Source organism: Geotrypetes seraphini, chromosome 1 (assembly GCF_902459505.1).
Source record: "Geotrypetes seraphini chromosome 1, aGeoSer1.1, whole genome shotgun sequence".
NCBI classification, from domain to species: Eukaryota; Metazoa; Chordata; class Amphibia; order Gymnophiona; family Dermophiidae; genus Geotrypetes; species Geotrypetes seraphini.
This window is the reverse complement of record NC_047084.1, coordinates 150,753,065-150,778,691: the sequence shown is the minus strand read 5'-3', so window position 1 is coordinate 150,778,691 and position 25,627 is coordinate 150,753,065. Positions and strand designations below refer to the sequence as shown.

The 25,627-nt window shown below is 41.7% G+C and overlaps 1 protein-coding gene across 4 annotated transcripts in view; it reads right to left on the bottom strand.

Moving 5' to 3' along the window:
- The window catches only part of SMARCA5 (SWI/SNF related, matrix associated, actin dependent regulator of chromatin, subfamily a, member 5), a 436,858-nt gene that overhangs the window by 185,073 nt on the left and 226,158 nt on the right, over positions 1 to 25,627 (bottom strand). For all 4 annotated transcript variants that reach the window (XM_033939984.1, XM_033939968.1, XM_033939959.1 and 1 more), the window contains 2 exons: positions 19,092 to 19,224; positions 908 to 1,056 (listed from right to left, as the gene is read on the bottom strand). In XM_033939984.1, the coding sequence (XP_033795875.1) occupies positions 908 to 1,056; positions 19,092 to 19,224 (282 nt within the window). The remainder of the gene's footprint in view (positions 1 to 907; positions 1,057 to 19,091; positions 19,225 to 25,627) is intronic.

Sequence of the window (25,627 nt, the reverse complement as noted above, 5' to 3'; positions counted from 1 at the left end):
TCCTGAGGTCGGACGGACCCCCAAACAAGGTCCCCCAAGCTCAGTCCAGCAGATGGGGACAAGGCCACTACACATATTCCAACAGCCCTAACACTAAAGAGGGAAGACTGGCAACAGCTTACCACACCTGCTGGAGATTGAGAGCAGACTAAGGTAAGATAGGGAAGCATAGCTATTTCTACTACAGCCAAAAGATTTTGTCTCAGTCTTCACCTGCTGGTCATGATGAGCTATTACCCATCAGTGAAGCTGTACAGGTCTGGACACTTATGCTAGTCTTTAAAATCAAACTCTTGCGTCTTCCACCATTCTTGGACAAACTCCTCATCCCTTTCTGTCCGTCTTGGACTCTTAGATCAGCAGATCAGAACCTATTATCTGTTCCCTATCTTAAAGAATTTTATTTCACCAGGAAAATCAATTTCTCCATAGTCGCCCCAACTTTATGGAATGCTTTGCCATCCCAACTCCACCACAAAAATCTCTTTGATAAATTCAAGACTAAACTAAAAACGTTCTTATTTCTAGATGCTTTCCACAGCTCCTAAATTTCCCATCATTAAGTCCCCAACCACTTTTAAGAAGCGACCCAATTCCTAATGTTTCATCCTTTTCATTCTCTTTTCTCTTCAACCTAAAATTTTTTTTTTCTTTCCACTAACAATGTAACTCTACCCCCCTTTTCTCCTTCAACCCCCACTTTCATGTTTGTATTTGTAAAATGTCTTTAATGTGCACTTCTCCCCCTTTTATAAGTATTATTTTAATTATTTATTTTATCCTAGCATTGTAAACCGGCTAGATACTTGTTGATGGTCGGTATATTAAAAATAATAAAAATAAAAATAAAGAAAATAAGATATCATTTAATATCACTGTGTGCTGGAATTATTTACATCAGCCATACTTTTTTTTCACCACGTTCCAAGATGCCATTTATGTCCTCATCTGTAATTTCACTTTCTTTTGAAGCAAATACATGTGTAGCACCATGTCGAATCATCTGGAGCATTTCATCCTTTCCCAATTTATTCAAGTTTTGGTCAACAAGTCTTCCTGCAAATTATAAAACATTTGTCACAGATGGATATACACCACATATATACTGAACATACAACTACAAAGTCCTATTATAAGGCTTAGTGCAGTATAAAATGTCACCCATAAAGATTACTACCACTTTTCACTCAATGTAGTAAAAAGCACATAAGACTGCACTGCATCAATAATTTTAATTTTTGAGTTCTCTATTTCAGAATAAATATCAACAATGTCACAATAGCTTATGTAATCTAGTGGTCTTATGTGCTTTACCTTGGAGACAGGTGTGTGGGGGAGGGTGAGAAAGAAGGGGAGGCCAAATTCCTCTTAGTATAACCTGGCTTTGAAGCTCATAAAGTAAGCTTCACAATAGAGCCTGTGCTGTACCACAAAATTACCACATACAGTAAATATATCATAGCATGTTATAATCAATGAGCATGCAAATTACTGCCTCATTAAAATTGTGGCACTAATCTACAGCTCATAGCTAAATGTCACCTTTCCTATCAGTGCCTAGTGGTGATTGGCTCAGGCAATGACAGACTGACACAGAATTTTTTTCAAAAAGAAAACTACAAACATCGTAAAGATTTTTGCACCTACTCTAGTGACCCCCCAATCACCACTGCTCCCAAAATCAACACAGCAAAATCCCTGGTAGTCTAGTGGGCCCTCCTCCATCTTGACCTGCCTGCCCCAACTACAAAAGAAACCTCTCTGGTGTCTAGTTGCATCCCTTAATCCTCTACCCCCTTTTTCAAGCCCCCCAGACCCCTCCTATACCATAAGGCAGGAGACAGGCCCACTTACTCCTGCATTCCTTATATGGTAAATTGGCCTCACCTGGTGCATCCTAGGATATATCATGTAGGACACAGTGCTGCATGTTTGAAGATGATAAAGCCAGAGTTGGAGGGGAAGGGGGGGGAGGAAAGTGGAGTCTAGGAAGCTTGAAAAAGGAGCCGGGGTACTTGCAGACAACAGAGATATTTTTTTTACAGTCAGGGAGGATAGAATGGGGTAAGGGAAGCAAGAAAAGAGGCCCATTAGATCAGTGTTTCTCAACTTCTTCAAGCCAAGTACCCCCTAAGTATAACAAATATAAACTGAGTACCCCCGCCCAAGCTCCAATCCAGACCTGAACCCAATATTAACAGTACTAATTGTAATGCAATTTCTTCCATCCATTTTTCATATACACACAATATAATCTTACATAGTAACATAGTAAATGACGGCAGATAAATGGTACATAATGGTAGCCACAAAATGGTACATAATGGTAACCACAAAATAAAAAAAAAACACAAATCACACTGTATGCAGAGAAAATGTTAATTATAATTTATTATTATTATTATTATTTTTTGGGGGGGGGGTCCCAAAGAGGTCAAGGCATATGGCTTTAAAATATGCAATGTCACCTCACTAACAACTATAGAAAAATAGATAAATGAAGTGCAAAATATAGACAGCAGATAAACTCTCAAAACTGACACTAAACTGAAAATAAAATCATTTTTCCTACCTTTGTTGTCTGGTAATTTCATGAGTCTCTGGTTGCACTTCCTTCTGACTGTGCATCCAATATTTCTTTCTTTTTGCATTTTGCACGCTTTCTCTCCTCCGGACCTCATTCCCTTCCCCAACCAACATCTTTCTCTGTCCTTCCATGAGTCTAAATTCTCTTCCTCTCTCCTCCACCCCTATTAGCAACTTGTCTCCCTCTCTCACTGTCCATCTGTCTTGAGAGATCCAGGCATCTCTCCTACCTCCTCTACTGCCAGATCCATCATTTCTCCATCTCTCATCCCCCAGATCATGTGCAGTATTTTTCACCACTGCCCACCAGCCCCATGCCCATTTCTCCTTCTATCAACCCTCTCCAGCACAATGCCACATCTCTCCCTCCATCACTATGTCCAACATTCCTCCCCCTTGCACCCCCTTCAATCTGTCCCTGTCCCCTCTCCACCACCATATCCAACATTTCTCCCTCTCATCCTTCTATTCCTCATGCATCTCTACCTCACTCCTCTTTCTATGCTCAATTTTCCTCTTTCTTCCATTCCCCATGTGCCTCACTCACATACTCATGCCAAACAATTCTCTCTTTCTATTTCCTCCCTCCTATATCCCAAGTTAGTACCCCCTTCCTCCCTCCCTTCTGTGTCAAGTTCATGCACCCTCCCTTCCTTCTGTGTCCCGAGTTCGTGCCGCCCTCCCTGCCTTCCAATCTTTACCCCAAAATCGCACTCCTCCCATGTCCCAACACTCTCCTTCCTCCCCCTTTCTCCCTTTATACCAGATCATGTCCCCTCTCATTACATTACATTGTTCTTGTTAACCGCATTACTAAAAGTTCCATGTGGTTTACAAAAAATTATTAATTATAACATATTATAAAGAAAGAATGGATTAATTAGTCAAATATTTAAGGAAAAAATAAGTTTTCAACTTCTTCCTGAAATGTTTGTAAGAATCAGCGGAAAGCAGCAATGAATGAAATTCCTTTTCATGAAAAGCTGCCTGGAATGCTAGGACATGATTTTTTTACTTTTACAACCTTTTACGGGAGGGAAATTGAACAAAGTATGTGTTTTTCTACTATTTTATGTGTAGCTATAAAAAAGCTTTCAATTAGGTAAATTGAGGCTGAGCCTTAAAGAACCTTATAACAAAAACAGCCCAGCTTGAACAAAATCCGAGCCTCCATAGGCAGCCAATGAAAGTCATAATAAAACGGCGTTACAAGATCATATTTTTTCAGTCCGTAAATCAGTCTAACTGCTGTATTTTGAATTAATGATAGTCTTGATAACTCTTTCTTAGTGACTGATAAGTAAACAATATTACAGTAGTCAAGGAGTCAGTAAAAGTGATTGAACCAGTAGCTTAAAAGCAGAAAATTCAAAGTAAGGTCTAATTGTTAGCAATCTTCATAAAACCAAAGCAGCCTTCTTTTCCTCTTACTTTTACTGATTTGCCTTACAAAAAGATTTGTCGTTCTTACAATAACTCCTTTCAGTTTTGCCCACTGTATTTCTACTCCTTCAGACGTTCCCATCCAGACAATTCCTTGACGTAAACCTCCATCTGAACAAAGTTAGTTTTTTTAAAAGTCTAGAACCTTTCCTTTTGAATGAGCCCTCTCTATACCCATCTTAATATTAAACCGTACCATGCAGTGATCACTGGTTGTCAGATCACCCACTGTAGTTTTTATATGTGTGGTGTGGATTTACTTTACCATTGTTCGAAGATATCTTGAAACAATAAAGGAAAGTCAAGAATACTGTGTTTCTTCACAGTTTGTTTTCTTTTAGATCACCCATTGTAATATCAGAAACACTTTCCCCGTTTGTAAGCACTAAGTCCAGTATGACTCCATCCCGTGTAGGTTTCATTACCAACTGCTGGAACAGTTCTCCTTGTAGAGAATTCAGGATCTCCCTAGTTCTAGAAGACCCCCACTTTAGGGATACCCCAATGAACATCCAGCATATTAAAATCACCTATTAGTAAAACTTCCCCTTTTTTAGATATATTCTGAATGTCTACTATTAAATCTCTGTCCACTTTCGTCTGTGAAGGAGGCCTGTATATCACACCAACGTAAATATATTTATCATTCCTTCTTTCAAAATTGATCCAGAGTGCCTCTTCCTTGCCCTGATCCTGCAATTGTGTGGCTTTAATATGATTTTTAACATTTAACGCTACTGTCCATTCTTTTCTTCCTACCCTGTCTTTCCTGAATAGATTATAGCCTGGTATAACTACATCCCAGTTTTGGGTCTCCATGATTGCCACTATATCCAACTCATCTTCTTCCATCACAGCTTCTAGATTTAGAATCTTGTTTCCCATATTTTGAGTATTAGTATATACTGCTTTCCAGACATTGCCTCCTTTTCTTATCTGTTTAGAGCAAGTATGTCAAATTCACGGCCCACAACAAACATCTTTGCGGCCCAGCCAATGTAATCCAATAAGTCATAACTAGAGTCACAAAATTTCTATCGCAATTCATCGGTGCCAAGCAGTCACCTAAGTCAGTCAAAAACAACAATACAGCTTACAAGTATAACCAATTGCTTATTCTTATTAAGTACTATGATACAGAGGCCTTTGGTACCCGAGACAAGTTCACACCTCTAGTCATAACGCATCATTCCAGATCCAAGATGGCCGCTGCATATCTGTTGCAGTGAGGACGCCGTCGAAAGTTTCCTGTAACTATGCCGAAAAGACGGGGAAGGAACGTCGGAGGAGCCTCCCGGCGACCCTTAACCCCAGCGGTCACTATTGATGATTTTCTCCGACGCCTACAACAGGAGCAAGAAGAGTCGGGTGCCAGCTCGCTAGGGCCGCCGCCGGAGAGTAGCGCGGTGGTGAGATCCCCTGGGCTCGATGTCACTCTTAGCCCCGACGTCAGGACGCCACCCCTTCAACCGACGCCGCAAACAGCTAGCTCTCCACGGGACCAGAATGCACCCGAGGAGGTAGCTTCTTTGCTCCCAGAGGCTAGCATGGAGGGTTCGCCGAATATAACAACGCAGAGTGACATGCTCTCTCTGCAAGGACTTGCGACCGGGACAACAGAGGTTGGGGGAATACAAGACTTCACTGAGGTAAAGCTAACTTCAGAACATTTAGATACTACACCATTACAACTTTTTTCACCTACAAAACCCCCTAAAGTTACAGTTGAAGCATTATGGGACTTGATAGTGAATTTAGGGAATTCTTTAAATCCTCAAATAAAAAGTTTGGACAAGGAATTAAAAGAACAAAAAGAAGAAATAAATGTGTTAAATCAGGATATATCTCAATTAAAAACAGTCACAAAATACAAGTAAGGAGCTAATATCTTTAAAACAAAATCAAGATTTGCTGGTTAAAGATAATATAATACTCAGGAGGAAGCTGGAAGCTCAGGAGAATAATGGTCGAATTAACAATTTGAGATTTATAAATTTTCCAAAGATCTTGTCAACTTCTGCTAGAGTACAATTAAAATACGAGTATAGGTTTATTTATGTTACACTTATTAATTTGTTAAATTATTCTGTGTCTTGTAAGTTAATATTTAAGAAAAGATATTGATTTTTATTGAAATGTTTATTTTCTGTGTTAACGATTACTCATTTATTTCAGCTTTTTGTATTTAGTATGTCTTCATCAAAATCAAGTGGTAGTAAAACTAAATGAAAAATTGCTGAAGAACACCAAAATTTCCAAGAAAAGTGGGAATTGGAGTATTTTTGCTGTGAAGTAAAAGTAAACTAATTTGCTTGATATGTAATAATGTTATTAGTGTGCCAAAGTTATATAACATTAAACGGCATTATGAACAGCATAAATCAAAATATGACAATTATGAAGGATTAATGAGACAAGAAAAGTTGAAAGAGCTCAAGTTGGGACTGAAAAAACAACAGTTTATGTTTACTAAAGTATCACAAGAAAGTGATGCGGTGGTGCATGTAAGCTATGCTTTGTTGGAGTTAATAGCTAAACACTTGAAACCTTTTACTGAAGGTAATTTCAGCAAGGAATGTCTATTGTATAATTAAAGCTGTAGAAATTGTTTGTCCTGAAAGTGTGAAGGTTTTTCAAACAACCTCCTTGTCTGATTTGGCTGGCAATTTGTGATCAGATCAAAGCAAAATCATCTAGTTTCGAAGCTTTGTATATTGTCTTTGATGAGAGTATGGACATTGAGGGCATTGCTCAATTAGCTGTGTTTCTTCGTGCTTGCAACATGAATTTCAACATTTTTGAGGAATTATTGGAACTAGTACCGATGCGTAACACTACAAAGGGACAAGATATATTTAGGGAAATATATATTCAGGGAAATCAGGGAAGACATGTGGCGCGGTTCCGATCCCGGCGTACTTCCTCAGAACCGCAGCAGCCTGCACAGAACCCTTTGCGAACGAACCAGGGGAGAGATGGTTCCCGAACCTGGAGACCCGATTCAAACTGCAGGCTGTCCAGAGGGCTTACTGCAGTTTCAGGCTTACAGAGCACTCTCCAGAAGCAGACAAATGTTAACATGTCTGCGATCTCCCGAAGGATCACTCGCACGGAGTTGATCCTCAGCACATGGGCAAACCCATGAAAAAAATCAAAATAAGACTAGAAAGTGAAAACAAATCACGAGCAGAATGAACTGTGAACTCAAGCAGTGAAGTTTCAAGTTTATTAGGATTTTATATACCGCCTATCGAGGTTATCTAAGCGGTTTTTACAATCAGGTACTCAAGCATTTTCCCTATCTGTCCCGGTGGGCTCATAATCTATCTAACGTACCTGGGGCTATGGAGGATTAAGTGACTTGCCCAGGGTCACAAGGAGCAGCGCGGGGTTTGAACCCATAACCCCAGGGTGCTGAGGCTGTAGATCCAACCACTGCGCCACACTCTGGAACAAACTTTAGCAAGACAGGAAGTTCCCAGGCAGGTAGCACTTGAAGCTAATAGAGATACAAGATCCCATCCGTTCAGCATCCCGACAGCTTGTACAAGAAGAAGTATTATGCACAAAGGTAATAAACATGAAAAATGTGTTGACATTTGTCAAAAAATGATTAATTTCATAAGATTTTGAGGCTTAAATCAGCAACAATTCTCTGCTTTCTTAAATGAATTAGAAATCAAATATTCCAGTTTGTCCTACTTTACCAAGATACGTTGGCTATCCTGCTCAAAGGTCCTTAAAATAATTCTGTGACATGAAAGAAGAAATATGTCAGTTTTTAATAACTAAAAATCAAGACACAAGGTGGTTTTCTGATCCAGTATGGTTACAAGATTTATCCTTCATTGTTGATATAACAAAACACTTAAAACTATTTAACTTTAAAACTGCAGAGAAAAGGTCAGATCATTACAAACACGTGTGATCAAGTTAAAGCATTCCAAAGTAAGCTAGTTCTTAGGGAAAAGCAGTTGAAAAATGAAGAATTAACACATTTTCCGACATGCAACATAAACAAATCAAGTTTAGGTGAAATTGCATTGCATCAAAAATACGCAGAAAACATTTTAAGACTTAGAACTGAATTTGAAACAAGATTTGCAGATTTTAAATCTTTGGAAGACAAGATTTCTTTGTTTTCTTCAATTTTCTCGATAAATATAGAATCAGTATCTAATCATATGCAAATGGAAGTAATTGAGATCCAATGCGATTCAGATTTGAAGACAAAATACAGTGAAGTTGGCTTGCTTGAATTTTACAAATATTTGCCAGCCAGGTTTGAAAATACTCGAAAATTTGCATATGAAATTATTTCCCTTTGGAAGTACTTATCGGTGCGAGCAGTTATTTACACTTATGAAAGGAAATAAGTCTCCTATGAGATCCAGAATTACCGACATTCACCTTGGGTTAGTCTTAAAAATAATCACTGCGGACAAGATTTCCCCCAAAATAAGTAAAATAGTAGCAGAGAAGAAATGCTAAGTGTCAGGAAGACATTGATTTTATGTTCAAATATATTTTATTGAGCTCAGCAAAGCACCAAACAGAGAAACAAAACTGGGTACAGACAAGCTCAACATTTTAGATTACAGAACATAGTCCCCACACAAGCCTTCCACCACAAACAACCCCACCCCACCCCCAAACAGACTCCCCCAATCACTCCCCTCCCAGGGTCCTCCTTCCAAGTACAACAATTGTGAAGAAAAAACATAAAAGGAAACAGGCATACCAATTGCAACATAATGGGACAAAAAAGACAGGGATTCAACAGTTAAGCAAACGGCTGCGAGCCAAAGGAGTCATGGTAGTCCAAAATGGTTCCCAAGTGCATTGAAAGATGCGGCCAGGGAGAGAGGAAAAGTCCAGCACATCTCTCCTCTCCCACATCAATAAAGTAATCATCCGACAGCGCCAAAGGGAGTAATCCGGAGCGTCATCCTCTAGCCATTTCAACAAGATACATTTCAGAGCAACGAGGAAGACATTAATTTTATTGTTGCACTTTTTTTTTTATATACTGTACTTTTCAAAATAAACCTAAGTTTCTATGAAAAATGATGTTTTTGCTTTTTTGTGGCCCACAAACTTAAACCTTGTTTATTTGGCCCGTGTCAGCCTTTGAGTTTGGCATGCTTGGTGTAGAGGCATTCAGTGATTTACTTACTTGACGGCTTATACTCACCTGGGGGCTTTGATCAACCTGCCTAATCGTTTCTAGTTTAAAGCCCTGTTCAGCAGATTAGTCGGCTTACTGCTAAATGTTTTAGGAGTTGCCTGAACTGACAGAAGGATCTCCCAGTTCTTAGAAATGGTATCTTTCATATAGTCTTTGGAAGTGATTCATAGACAAGGAGTTCAAGAAGTTCAGAGGGTGGTTCTTCCTCTGTCGTCATTTTAATGGCACAACTTGACACATTTCCCTTTCAAAGCCAGTACAGGGTATACTTTCTGGTGGAGAAGGATCAGAAAGTATGCCATAGGATTCACCTGCTGACAAGTCTGGCAGATCTTTATTTGAGTGGCTGGAGATATCTGAATCAAACTCCTCAAAATATTCTCTCCTAGGTGAAACAGGAAATGTGCATCAAGAGAAGCATCAACTGGGCGTTGAGGAGTGTCAAAACACGGAGCAATACTCTGACCCAGGAATTAACTCCTCTTCTGATGTATGCATGGAGTGGGTCTTTGCTGACACCAATGCTCGACACTGAGTAGGGATACATGACCTCATACTCAATCTATGCCTCGACATATCCTCTGGGATGGTCAGAGGCAGCATGTCACCTTAAAGTCTGTGAATACTGCATCTGCAGGAGCTCTGAAAGCTCTTATATGAGCATAGCCTGAATCTCTTCCTTGAGAGTCACTGTCTGCACCGGAAGACACACTGGTGTGGAAGCAGTCTGTGGTGCTCGTTATCTGGGAGTGGGAGACCTCAATGTTGAGATATGCCTGGGGAGGAGACATGATCTGCAACGATGGAGAGCAATACATGGTGTATCAACACTTACTGTGCGTTGAGGAGGTGGACATCTGAGAAGACACCATGACAAACCTAGAAGGGGACAAACAAACAAAAATTGACCCTTGAAGGGGAGAAATGTTTGTGCTTCTTAGTTTTCTTATGTGAAGTGCTCTCCGATGCATGAGGCATGGATGAAGACGATGTCGAGTCTTGTCCTTGAAGTGAGCCTGATATTCACTATTTTCTATGTAGCATTGGTGCATGCAGTGTTGATACCAATGCAGTTGATATCAATGCAGTACAAGTTCAGTGGTGGGTGCCGAATCTCTTGTTATGCCCGAAAATGATGCCAAACCGAAAAGTTTATGATACTAGATTTGTCTTTTAGTGACCTCTTTTGCAAACACAGAGTTCACAAAGTCCTGATGTTCAGGACCTAGACACAAAGCACACCAATTATGGGGGTCAGAGCCTGAAATGGTCCAAGCCTGAAATTGTTACACTTTCATTGAGCAAACAAAGGAACACCAACAAGATCCACAGAAAGCCAAAAACAAAAAGCAAAACTGTGGATATGAAGTACTTGTTGTCAGAGTTTATTATAATTCTTCACAAATAATTGGAAATGGTACAGGTAAACTATATCAATTCATACAGATAACAATGACAAATTGAGGATGTGAGATTATGAAGTGCAAAAGTGGAGGAAGCAATTAGATAAGAAAAAAATGAATGCTAATGAAGAATATAAGAGTGAACCAGACCTCTATTCAGCACTGAGACAGTAATCGCGGCCATCTTGGATAATTTACGTTCCTTATGTAGTAGAGGCCTTAATGCCCTGATTATGCAATTTGATATGAGCTCCGCCTTTGACTTAGTGAACCATGGGAAACTTGTTACAATGCTTAGATGCAATTGGTATCAGAGGCGAGGTGTTAGACTGGTTCTGAGGTTTCCTTACGTCCCGCACCTATCAAGTACGCTTTAACTACAATCTCTCCGACACTTGGAGTAATCCATCTGGCGTTCCACAGGGGTCCCCATTGCTTTTCAATGTTTACATGTCATCACTAGGTGCGCGATTGTCCCAACTAGGGATAAATTTTTTTAGTTACGCAGATGACTTCACGATCATTATCCCATTCATTACCTCTCTCTCCAAAGTTACTCCTATGGCAACAGAAGTACTAAATGTGATGGAACAATGGATGACTGAATTTAGACTGAAGCTAAACTCAGAAAAAACAAAATTCTTCGTAGCCTCACCACACCCACTTGATACTAAAACATCACTGTGCATCAACAAACTTAGCTACCCTATCCAATCTACTATGAAGGTACTGGGAGTAATACTAGACCAGGGCCTAACCATGAAAGACCAGGTGGACTCTTTGGTCAGAAAGGGGATTTTTTTACTCTCTGGAAGCTTCGGTCCATTAGAGCATATTTTGATGCTTCATCATTCAGAATTATGGTATAATCCCTTATACTAAGCCGACTTGACTATTGCAATAGCGCCTATCTGGCAATTACCCAGAAAAACTTGCAGCAAAATGCAGCGGTCAAGCTGATTTTTGGGCTGAAGTAGTTCGATCATGTAACTCCTTCCTACCAACTCCTGCACTGACTGCCGATGGAGGCACGTGTGAAGTTTAAATCTGGATGTTTCTGCTTTAAGGTATTTTTCGGCCTAGCCCCCAGATATATATATAACTGACCTTTTCTCTTTCTCAACCAATCAACATATGAGAAGCTAAAACTTGAATTTTGTTTCCCCACCAGTTAGAGGATGTAAATTTAAAAGACATCTTCAACATCTCTTCTCATATCAGGCAGCATTATGGGGTAAAGATCTGAAACAATTACTCATGCTTGCGAATACTTATGGGGAATTTAGTAAACACCTAAAAACATATCTGTTCTTAAAGTACGTAGGCAGCTGCACAATCTTTCCCCATAATAACTGACCGCTAAACTTTAACTCTGTTAGTACTACTCAATCTGTAACATTTTTTTAATCATTGTAAACCGCATAGAACTTCACAGTCCTGCACTATATAAACTGTTATTATTATTATTATTAAATACTGGACACCACAGAACTTAATTATACTATATCACATACGGTGCGATATGAGGTGCCACAATAAAAATAAAAAGTGGAAAAGTATAAATAAGAATAGGGAGTTATTTATCAACACATACCGAATTCCAAATGCCATAAGACTTACTTATGCTCTAAAGCATACAGTGGTGTATGAATACTGAAAAGGAAATAAATGAAATATGTAATTAAATGATATCTAAAAAACAAAAAAATGGCATCTGAATTTAAAAAACAAAATGTAAAAACATCTTAGAGGAAATTTATGAAAATCGAATGTGAACACTGAGATAAAAGGAACATCTCGTCACTGTATAATCTAAAAGGCCCCAAAAAGAGCCCAAGGAGGCCTCAACGACCAGACAATCAAGGCACAACAAAGGAGGCATGAGGATGAGATTGCACTCATGGCTGAATTATTGACAAGTTCAAAGTTCACTTTATTGATAGTAGCACTGTATGGACTCGAAGACTCTGACAGCGACACTGACAGTGTTTCGGCATCTATGCCTTTGTCAAGAGTCGTAATGGCTGGTAGTTCTATCACATAAAAAGAGCATTCAATACAGGTCAAATATAGACGCAAGCAAGAAAATATCTGGTATCCAAAGCGAAACTGAGGGTCACAAGTTGACTCGTGACCACAAGCAACGTGGAAGAGTCATGCAAAAAGTTGAAGATAAAAATGTGAATGTGACTGAGCCACACAGGATGAGTGATATCAGGAGTAGAGAGCTGAACGGGGATGACGGGGATCCCGTGGGTTCCCCCTACGGGTCACGGGGATCCCGTGGGGACGCCCCCCGGGTAGCGGGGATCTCAGGGATCCCGCGTGATTTGATGCAACTTGAGCTGCGAGGCTCATCTTCTTTTCCTACCTGCCCTGCAGCAGCACACATAGCCGACCGGAAGCAAAGCCCTCCCTCCCTCCGACGTAAGCGCTGACATCGGTGAAGACTTCCGGGCAGCTATGTGTGCTGCTGCAGGGCAGGCAGGAAATAGAAGACAAGCCTCGTGGCTCCAGCTAACTCCCAGAGCTCCATTTGGATGAGAAAGTTACTGGCAGATGAGGGCTGGGCACGAACGTGGGAGGCAAACGCAGGACACAGAAAGGGTCGAAAGTGGAAGGCAAATGAGGGACAGAAGGAGGTCGAACATGGGAAGCAAATGTGGAATACAAAAGGGGGAAGGGAGTGTGTTTTTTAACACAAGGCATGAACTTGGGAGAGAGGATGGAGGAAGGGAGGGAAAGAGATGCTGAGGTGGGAGAGGGAGTGCATTTTTGGACACAAGGCATAAACTTGGGAGAGAAGATGGAGGAATAGAAGTAAAGAGATGCTGAGGTGGGGGAGGGAGTGCGTTTTTGAACACAAGGCATGAACTTGGGAAAGAGAACATAAGAACATAAGCAGTGCCTCTGCTGGGTCAGACCAGAGGTCCATTGTGCCCAGCAGTCCGCTCACACGGCTGCCCATCAGGTCCAGGACCTGTATATAATAATCCTCTATCTATACCCTTCTATCCCCTTTTTCTTCAGGAAATCATCTAATCCCTTCTTAAACCCCAATACCGTACTCTGTCCTATCACACCCTTTAGGTGAAGAACTTCCTAGCATAGGTTCTGAATCTGTCCTCTCTCAATGTTTCCGAATGACCTCTCATTCTTGTAGTTTTCGAAAGTTTGAAGAATCTGTCCCTCTCTACTTTCTCTATGCCCTTCATGATCTTGTAAGTCTCTATCATGTCCCCTCTAAGTCTCCTCTTTTCCAGAGAAAAGAGCCCCAGTTTCTCTAATCTTTCAGCATATGAAAGGTTTTCCATACCTTTTATCAATCGTGTCGCTCTTTTCTGAATCCTCTCGAGTATCGCTATATCCTTCTTAAGGTAGGGCGACCAATATTGGACGCAGTACTCCAGATGCAGGCGCACCATCACCCGATACAACGGCAGGATAACTTCTTTTGGTCTGGTTGTAATAACTTTCTCGATAATACCAAGCATTCTATTTGCCTTCTTAGAGGCTGCTGCGCACTGTGCCGATGGCTTCATTGTCCTGTGCACCATCACCCCCAAGTTTTTTTCTAGGGTACTTTCACCCATTACCAGCCCTCCCATTGTATAGCTGTACTTCGGGTTTCCGTTTCCTATATACAAGACTTTACATTTCTCTACATTAAACTTCATCTGCCATTTTGTCGCCCACTCTTCTAGTTTGTTCAGGTCCCTTTATAAATCCACACAGTCCTCTTTTGTCCCAACTCCACTAAATAGTTTGGTGTCATCTGCAAATTTTATTACTTCGCACTTCGTCCCTGTTTCTAGATCATTTATAAATACGTTGAACAGCAGCGGTCCGAGTACCGACCCCTGCGGAACACCACTCATGACCCTCCTCCAGTCCGAGTAGTGGTCCTTCACGCCTACCCTTTGCTTTCTACACGCCAACCAATTTTTGATCCATCTATGTACATCTCCTTCCACCCTATGGTTCTTCAGTTTCTGTAGTAGGCGGTTATGGGGTACCTTGTCAAAGGCTTTTTCGAAATCTAAGTGTTAATTCCTTCGAAGAAGTGCAATAAGTTCGTTAGGCACGATCTTCCTTTGAAGAAGCCATGTTGGCTTGTTTTCATCAGATTATTCCTTTCTAGATGCTCATCAATGCTGTTTTTTATCAACGTTTCCGCCATCTTCCCCGGAACCAAAGTCAGACTTACCGGTCTGTAGTTCCCCGGGTCACTTCTCGATCCTTTTTTAAAGATGGGCATAATATTAGCTATCTTCCAATCCTCCAGGATCACGCCTGTTTTCAGGGATAGATTACAAACCTGCTGTAGTAGTTCCGCTATTTCCTCCTTTAGTTCTTTCAGTAACCTTGGGTGGATTCCATCCTGACCCGGAGATTTGTCAGTTTTTAATCTATCTATCTGCTTGCGTACGTCTTCAAGGCTTACCTCCATGGATGTTAATTTTTCTGCTTGATTTCCTTTGAAAATTCTTTCAGGTTCCGGCACGTTGGATGTGTCCTTTTTTGTAAATACTGACGAAAAGAACATGTTTAGTCTATCCGCCTCCTTCACCACCCCTTTCCTATCTCTTTCATCCAACGGTCCCAACTCCTCCCTTACCGGCTTCTTCCTTTTAACATATCTGAAGAACGGTTTGAAATTTCATGCTTCCCTGGTTAGCCTCTCTTCATATTCTCTTTTTACTCTTCTAACCATGAGAGGATGGAGGAAGGGAGGAAAAGAGATGCTGAGGTGGGGGAGGGAATGCTTTTTGGACACAAGGCATGAACTTGGGAGAGAAGATGAAGGAAGGAAGGGAGAGATGCTGAGGTGGGGGAGGGAATGTGTTTTTGGACACAGAAGGCATGAACTTGGGAGAGAGGAAGGGAGGGAAAGAGATGCTGAGGTGGGGGAGGAAACAGAAAGGGAGAATTAGGCGTGGGTGTGTCAGTGAGAAGGAAAGAGATGGTTGTGTACACAGGGAATGGAAGAAAGTTGAATTTTTGGTCATAGGGAGGGAGTGAGGTACAGATGAGAGGGAGAAATATTGTGGTGGAAAGGGAACAGTGGGACAGATTGAAATGGATGCACGAGGGAGGAATGTTGGACATAGTGATGAAGGGAATGGTGGGAGAGATGTGGCATGGTGCTGGAGAGTGGTAATAGAAGGAGAAATGTTGGGCATGGGGCTGGTGGGCAAGGGCGAAAGATGAGAAAGGATAAATACTGGACCATGGTAGGAGGAACCAAAGGACAGCAACAGAAGAATTTACAGAAGATGGGAAAGCGGAAAAAAGAAACTGGGACCAACTTTATGGAAAAATAAGTCTCCAGACAACAAAGGTAAAGAACAGAATTTATTGACTAAAATATGTTAGCTTTAGCAAATGTATATAGCAGATATCTTTGTATTGTGTTCAAAAGAAAAGGAAATGCATTTCTGGTTTTATTTCTACAGTGTTGAAGTACTTGCTGACCCTTGCTGTGACTAGTGGGGATCCCCAAGCACCGCGAGCAGAGGACGGAAGGAATTCCTCACGAGGATGGAGGGATTCCTCACAGGGACGGGTGGGATTTCTTTCCCTGCGCACCTTCTAATCAGGAGGCATCGTTGCATCTGGGGAAGAGCAGGACTGCACAGGGGAAGAACACCGGCTTTGAAACTCATTCTATAAATCTTTTATAAATTAAGAAAAAGCTCTGGCTCCTGGGGCATCAAGTCATCCTTTGATGACTTAACTTTTGTTTCTTAGGTTGTGCAGCCAGGTGCACTGAATTAGTAGCTGTGTCAAGCCACAAAAAAAAAAGAGAAATCCGCCGCACCAGGCTAGCCAAGCATTTGGTCACCTGCTTCAAGAAGGGAGAGGCTAAGCTGGCACTGCTGCCTCTACCGAGCACACCACATGGCACAAGAATTCTCTGGAACACTAAATTTGCACAATCGTGGCAAGAATTTACATCAGGAGAGCCCCAAGGACTCCATCCAAAAAATTAAAGTTTTGAAGAAGCAGGGAGCTTTTGAAAAAAAGAACGCTATAAATCCAAAATGGCCATGACTATGACATTCACACCCAAATTGTGATATTTTTCACACTTACCAAATTCAAAAAAATTATGATTTTTCAGGTGGGGGAATACAGGGGGGGGGCATGTAGAAACCTTGAAAACCCCACTTTTCAGACCTCCCCCAATTCACCTTACAGGCTGTGACAGCCTATACTCACTGTGACTTGTTTGTAGAACTGTGCTGCAGCCTGCCTCAGCTCTCTTAAAGTAGCTGGATCAGAGAATCACTGCCTCATGCTGGGAATGCCTCTGCAATGCTAATCTTTGGATAGCCATTTAGACCCTATGCCTGACTGCACCTCCACCCCTGTGAACCGATGGACATGAATGGGCAGAAGTGAGAAGACATAGCGGGCACCATGCGAGACACGCCTGAGCCTCCTAAAGGCACCTAAGAGCCGGTGCTTAACCACTGCTTAACAGTAGGTGAGACAACTTCAGGGACGGTCCTGAGCTCCAAAGAAAACTAAGCAAGCTGGCTAACAGTACCCACTGGGATTGGCCTGTCAGCTACAGACTGACGTCTGTGGGTTCTCAATGCAGGCAAAGCTGAAGAAATGTTTCAAGCACAAACATCCTGAAAAAAAGACTGCAAACACCGAATAAGAGCAGAACACACTCCTGATGTCATGCATTCAGAAGGAAAAAACTGTAGATGGAGCTAGAGAGCACAGTGATGTACAGCAGAGGCAACAGAAAAAATCCAGAGTGTATTCCTTCTGCAGATGGCATGCGGCCCTGGGGACACTACCCATTTGTCTAGAATGTATCGCCTAGTGTACTGGAATATCTCGCTTTACCTGCACAATTTGAAGTATTTGTGAAGAATTATCATAATAAACTCTGACATCAAGTACCTTATATCCACAGTTTTGCTTTTTCCACTTATATCGAGTACATTTCTTGAAGCCACTTGTCACCCTCTTTGATACGGAGGGAAGAATCGACAATATGAAGTTAAAAGGCTCGATGGCTAGGAGAGCCTGAGTAAAAGTATACCAAAAAACATCTACACTCCCCTGGATCAAAAAATGGTCTCGAAGTGGCCCGAAGGTCAAAAATTGAAAAATTATCTGAACTCGATGAAAATATTAGAAAACAATAAAAATGAAGAATTATGAAGAAAACAGAATAAAATAATATCAGGAAGGCACCAAAAAATGATTTCAAAGTTTGAAGCACTGAGAAGAGACCGAAGACAGTTTCTTGGTTCTGTAAAAAATTCTGAACTGTCAGTCCTGCATGCCGATGTCAGGAAGGAACGCATCTGTATGCGCACAGTGCGGCCCTGCTTAAAGATTTAAAGTGACAGTGCACTTGGTAGCATCTATATCAAGTTCCATGGATGATGTCATCCATGTGTGAGATTATTATTAGATTTATTTTTTTTTTAGCCTGTCCTCCCAAAGGGGCTCAGAACAGGTTATAAATCAGATACTCATGCATTTTCCTTATCTGTTCTGGCAGACTCACAGTCTATCTAATGTACCTAGGGCAGTGGAAGATTAGGTGACTTGCCAAGGATCACAAGGAGCAGCAAGGGGTTTAAACCCACAACCTCAGGGTGCTAAGGCTATAGATCTAACCACTAAGTTTGCCCCCCCCCTCCCCATTATGCCTGCTTATCCTCAGAGAACTGTTGAAACAGAAGATGTAAAATCAGTCTCATCCTCTGGAGAAAGGGGAAGATTAGATTACTGAAAGAAACTAAATTTTCCTTCGTGCTCAAGTTAAGCCTGGTGTTTGAGAGCCATGTCTCAAATACCTGAGTACAGTACCCTGAACAAAAAAACAAGGTAGGACTTCAATCATAAGCTCTACCTGGCAAACAAACTCTTGGCAATGCCAAGATATGAACTGATCTGACTGCCTCCAATGCTTTTTAGAATACAAGTTTATTTACAGTATTTATAACCTGACTATCCTCTACTCTAAGCACTTTATATACCATATTGTTTCTAATAAAAGCCCACCTATAATGCCCCCCCCTCTAATTTCACCATCAAAAGACCCTGACAATTTCATCTTAAAAGGCAAATTTAGATTCCTTCAATAGCAGACATAGCCCCCTCCTCCCCCACCCTCCAGAATTTGCAGCAATCCTCCCACAATTACTGTATCTCTTTTCTTACCTTTTCTCACGGTTCTGGCACTGAGGTTATGCAGGGCCTTGAGCATGCACAGTACTGTTAGGAAAGGTAAGAAGAGATCTGGTCTTTGGGTGGTGTACAGAGTGGAGTTCTGCAATGCCAGTTACCATGGGGGGGGCAGGGTGGAGGAGAGAAATAGTACCTCCATTAATAGCCTACCCTAGGCTTCAGAAAGCCCACTGTTTATAATAGCTAGGGCATTTATTAGAAAAAAAAAATACAGTAATTAAAAACATACATAAATTAGACACACTAACCCTGCTGAATAACTATTGAGTCCAGACGAAGTTTCATTTCAGCACGTTCCACTATTCTTTCTTCAACTGTGTTGTCTGTGATAAATCTGAAAACTCTCACAGTTTTTGTCTGGCCAATTCTATGTGCGCGATCCTAAGCATAAAATGTTAAAACAGAAATGCATATTATATAAATGAGCTAATACTGGATTTCAGACAAAGAAAACACTACCATAATTTTTATAGCACTGGAAAAGTGATTGGAGGGAAATTTTTTGGAGCAGGGAAAGAAAATATAACTAGACTCACCTTATTTGCAGTCCCTCCCTCCACCAAACCTTTGAAGCGTTTCACTCCATATTTGTCCCTTTAACTGCTCAAATACAATCAGCGAGAAAGAGTCCATCAAAAATGCCCTATTCTGGAAGAAACTGAAAACCTCACTCTGACAACTAATTCCTCAAAGTTCGCCTTACGCACCTGTCCTTTCTTTTACTATGATTAGGATCTCTTTTTCCCTGTCCCCCTTCCTTTCCTTCCTCCCCCTTACCTTCTTCTAGTCACCTAGAGCCTGTTTAGGTGTGTGCGACACACAAATATTAGATTAGATTATACAGTCAAAAATTAGGACACCCCCATGAAATTCAGTTCTTTTTTAAGAAATGTTCGCATATCGAGGTCAAATCTTTTTATCTCTGGAAAAGAAAGTGATGTAATTGCAGGTAAACAACAACAAAAATTTCCTTGATTTACTCATGAAACAAAAGATAGCCACAAAAATGTGTATTCGGACCGAGGTATAAATTAGGACACCCTACACCCTAATAGCTAGTGTAACCCCCTTTGGCTGAAATAACTGCAACAAGACATTTCTTGTACCTATCTACCAGTCTTTGACATCGTTCTGAGGAAAGTTTGGCCCACTCCTTAATGAGGAATTATTTCAGTTGTGAGATGTTTGAGGGTTTTCTTGCATGTACAACCTGTTTCAAATCACCCCACAGCATCTCAATGGGATTAAGATCAGGACTTTGATTCAGCCACTCCAGGGCTTTCCATTTCTTAGTTTTCAGCCAGTCCATGGTGGATTTACTGGTGTTTTGGGTCACTGTCATGTTGCAGGGTCCAGTCCCGCTTCAGCTTTAATTTTCTTACAGACAGTCTCACATATTCCTCAAGCATCTGATAATATGGTAGAATTCATGGTGGATTTTATGATGGTGAGCTGGCCAGGTCCTGCTGCAGCAAAGCATCCCCAAACCATGACACTTCCACCTCCATGCTTCAAAGTTGGTATGAGGTTTTTTTTCCTGGCATGCTGTATTTGGTGTACGCCAAACATCTCCTCTTTTCTAGTGTCCAAATAATTCCATTTTAGACTCATCTGTCCACAGAACACTATTCCAGAAGTCCTGGTGTTTGTCTGCATTCTCTCTGGCAAACTTCAGTCTGGCTTTGATGTTTAATTGAGAGCAAAGGTTTCTTCCTTGCATACCTCCCATGCAACTTAAATTTGTGCAGTCTCTTTCTGATTGTAGAGGCATACACTTTCACATCAACAGTAGCAAGAGCCTGCTGTAGGTCTCGTGATGACATTTTAGGGTTTTTGGAGACTTCTTTTAGCTTCTTGCAGTCTGCTCTGGGGGTCAACTTGCTTGGACAGCCAGACCTGGGCATTTTGGCAGTTGTTTGGAAAGTCCTCCACTTGTACACTATTTTCTGTGGAATGGCTAATGTCAAATTCTTTAAAGATCTTTTTAAATCCCTTACCAGACTTATAGGCTGCTACAATCTTCTTTCTTAAGGTCTCATACAGCTCTTTTGATCTCACCATGGTGTTCACTCTCACCGCAGCAGTCATGAGCACATCAAACTAAATGTCTGAGGTTTAAGTAGGGCAAACCTCCTTCAAAATGCTGAGTAACGATGTTCTAATGATGTGCATTGATGTGATACACCTGTGTGTGATTTGAGCTACTTTAATTGGGAGGATATGTGGGGGTGCCCTAATTTATTCCTCAGTTAGAATATATATTTTTGTGGATATCTCTTGTTTCATGAGTAAATAAAGAATTTTTTTTTATTAATCTGCAATTACATCACTTTCTTTTCCATAGATAAAAAAAAGATTTGACATTGATATGTGTATATTTCTTAAGAAAGAACTGAATATTTCATGGTGTGTCCTAATTTTTTCATATGACTATGTCCTTACCTTGATAATATCTTTTCCAGTAGATAAGCAAGTTTATCTACTGGAAATCATATGCAGAAGAAATCTACTCTGGATATTTTCCTGTGTCCCTCCTACTTCCCACCTGCAGTTAGTACCCAAGCATTAAACAGTTCCATGGACACAATGCGAAGTAGGGATAAAACTTGGAAATTTCCCAAACACACCAACTGATCTGCTTAAACAAAATAGCACTTGAATACTAAACCAACAAGTTAACAGCCAAAAGAAGCATCAAAAGAGCTCAGGTAGTACCCCTGTAGATACCAAAACATATTATACAGAATTCTTCAGGGCCCTAAAGGGCTGACTGGCATCCAAGAAACTACTTGGAGAAGCCTAAACAGAATGAGACAGTAGGCAGGCACAGGAAGGACAGGGCGGGAGTCTAGAATGACACACTATCTACAGGAAAAGATATTATCAAGGTCATAATCTCCTTTTCCAGTGCAATAGATTTAACATTCTAGACAAGTGGAACATACAAAAGCAGTCCCAAGAATTTAGGGCGAGCTGACTGCACCAGCCCTTAACACTGAGGAACCAAAAGCAGAGCCCTCTCTTGCCGCAACATCCACCCTATAAAACTTTGCAAATGTGTGGAGAGTGGACCAATCTCTTCTGTAGAGACTGCCCTAGCTTCCACCCATGACGAAGTTACATTTCTAGTCATATGTGCCTTCACAGAAACAGGGAGATTGCTTACCACAGACAATGTAGACTGACAAAATGAGCTTATGGATCCATCTGGAGATCCTGGTCTTAGAAGAGGACATACTTAGTCAAATAAGTCAGCACAAACAGATGGTCAGAGTCTAAACTTGTTGGTGACCTCTAGATAGCAAAGAAGCACTCTTCCCATGTCTTAACTTCTTCAAAATGAGGTCTTGTTTCCTGGAACCTATAGGTTGGAAGACAGGCAAATGGACCTTCTGATTAACATGAAATGCTGAAACTACCTTTGGTAGAAAAAAAGGAACAATGCAGAGTGAAATCCCAGTCTCTGAAATTCTAAGGAAAGGCTCTCTACAAGAAAGAGCCTGGAGCTCCAAGACTCGCTGCGCCGAGGTCACTGCTACTAGAAAAACCACCTTTAGCATCAAATCCAGAAAGGACACTTCATCCAGAGGCTTGAATGCAGCTTTGGACAGATCTTTGAGAACCACGTTATGGTCCAATGAAGGGAACGATGTTTTGATCAATGGTCTAATACGGAGAGCAACCTTCAGAAATCTGGTGATGTCCGGATGAGACACTAACATAGATCTACAGTTCCGAGCTCTGAAACAAGAGCCCAGCAACTTGAACCTGAAGCGAAGCCAAGGCAAGGCCCTTGTCAAGGCCCGCTTGGAGAAAAGCTAACACACTGAAACTGAAGCTGAAAACAGCTCCACATGTTCTTGGGCGCATCAATACTGTAAAGTCCTCCACACACCTTAGCATAGGCAAAAACTGTAGTTGACTTTGTAGACTTGAGAAGGGTGGCAATGACCATGTCTGAATATCCTTTATGCTCCAACGCCTCATGTTCAAATTTTCCATACAAACCAGACCCTGTGAAAGATCTAGATGCACCTGCAACTGGAGGCCATGGCTTGTTCGAAAATGCATCAGATCTGTGTACCAAGGCCTGCAAGGCCAATCAGGGACTACCAGAATGACTCTTACCTGATACAGCCATTGAACAACTCAGCCTATCATGGGCCAGGGAGGAAAGACATACAACAAGAGTCCTGAGGCCACAGCTGGACTAACGCTTCTAGCCTCTTGCTGCTGGGTTTGAATCTTCGGCTGAAGAATTGGACTGCCTTTTTGGTTTTCACTGTTACCATGAGGTCAAATTTGGCACAACCCCAGTGCAGGATATTGAACTGAAACGGTATCCCATCGCCCCGATCCAAGGTCTGTCTTCTGAGGAAGTTGGCCTGAACATTGTCCAAACCCGCGACATGCACTGTCAGAGCCTGAAGATGTCACTCCTTCCAGTGGAAGAGCAGACAGGTTTCTAGACACAGAGATGTACTCTTGGTGCCTCCCTAATTGACATAGGCTACCGCTGTCACATTGTAGGAGAAGACTCTGACCGCTTGACCTTCTAGAACAGATGTGGGCAACTCCAGTCCTCGAGGGCCGGAGTTGCCCATGTGTGTTCTAAAATCTACTGCAATTTCTTCAGAGTCAACCGGATGTCACGTAGTTCCAGCCTGTAGATAACACTCCCTACACAAAAACACAAAGAAGAAAGTGGCACACATCCTTCCAGTATGGCAAGCTGCAAACTGTGCAAGCCCATCTCAAAGAATTCCATATCCCATGGTCACTCATATGGGAAAAACATTCAACAAAAGGGGATCCTTCACATGCTCATCTTCAAATGTGGTATTATCATTCAATGCAAAAAGTGCAAGAAGGATGAAACAAGCTAGATGCTAAAGACTATGACCAACCTACACAGATACCATATTAAAAATTACAATGCCAACTAGGATGTCCCCTCTGTCAGACAGCACTTTGGAAAACTGGCCTGTGCCCCAATTTTATGATGAGAAAAGGAAATTTTAAGAAATCCAATAAGAACATAAGAATGGCCTTACTGGGTCCATCAAGTCCAATAGCCTGTTCTCATGGTAGCCAATTCAGGTCACTAGTACCAAAACCCAAGGAGTAGCAATATTCCATGCTACCGATACAGGGCAAGCAGTGGCTTCCCTCATGTCTTTCTCAATAACAGACTATGGACTTTTCCTCCAGGAATTTGTACAACCCTTTCTTAAAACCAACTACGCTATCAGCTCTTGCCACATTCTCTGGCAATGCGTTCGAGCTTAACTATTCTCTGAGTGAAACAAAATTTTAAAAAGTATTTCCCTGTAACTTCATCGAGTGTCCCCTAGTCTTTGTAATTTTTGATGGAGTGAAAAATTGATCCACATGTGACCGTTCTACTCTACTCAGGATTTTGTAGACTTCAATCATATCTCCCCTTAGCAGTCTCTTTTCCAAGCTGAAGTCTTTCTTCGTACGAGAGGAGTTCCATCCTCTTTACCATCTTGGTTGTTCTTCTTTGAACCTTTTCTAGTGCAACTATATCTTTCTTGAGATAAGGTGACCAGAATTGAACGCAATACTCCAGACGAGTATAACATTCTTAGTCTTGATAACCATCCCTTTTTTAATAATTCCTAGCTTTTTTGGCTGCCGCCACACATTGGGCGGAAGGTCTCATTGTATTGTCTGCGATGATAGCCAGATAGCAATGTTACTTACCGTAACAGTTGTTATCCAGGGACAGCAGGCAGCTATTCTCACTAGTGGGTGATGTCATCCGACAGAGCCCCGATACGGACATCTTGCAAGCATGTCTTGTTTGAAGAAACTCAGAAGTTTCGAGATGCCCGCACCGCGCATGCGCCAGTGCCTTCCCGCCCGATGGTCCGGGCGTGTCTCCTCAGTTCAGGTAGCTAGCAGAGAAGCCAACCCAGGGGAGGTGGGTGGGACGTGAGAATAGCTGCCTGCTGTCCCTGGATAACAACTGTTACGGTAAGTAACATTGCTTTATCCCAGGACAAGCAGGCAGGTATTCTCACTAGTGGGTGACCTCCAAGCTAACCTCAATGGGATGGAGGGAGAGTTGGCAACTTAGGAGAACAAATTTTGTAACACAGTTTGGCCAAACTGCCCATCCCGTCTGGAGAAAGTATTCAGACAATAATGAGAGGTGAACGTATGAACCGAGGACCAAGTGGCAGCCCTACAAATCTCCTCAATCGGTGTCGATCTGAGGAAGGCTACAGAGGCTGCCATTGCTCTGACCCTATGTGCTGTGACCTTACAGGGAAGGGGTAATCCAGCCTGGGCATAGCAGAAAGAGATACAAGCCGCCATCCAGTTGGAGATGGTGCGCTTCGATACAGGTCGTCCCAACTTGTTTGGATCAAAGGAGACGAAAAGTTGAGGAGCAGTTCTGTGTGGTTTGGTGCGATCCAAGTAGAAAGCCAAAGCACGTTTACAGTCCAGAGTGTGAAGAGCTGATTCTCCAGGATGAGAATGAGGCTTTGGAAAGAACACTGGAAGCACAATGGATTGGTTGAGGTGAAATTCAGAGACCACTTTAGGCAGGAATTTTGGGTGAGTGCGGAGGACCACCTTGTCATGATGGAATACTGTGAAAGGTGGGTCCGCCACCAAGGCCTGAAGCTCACTGACCCTGCGAGCAGATGTGAGGGCCACCAGAAAAAACCACTTTCCAAGTGAGAAACTTTAGTGGAGCCTTGCTCAGAGGCTCAAAAGGAGGTTTCATAAGCTGAGAAAGGACAACATTTAG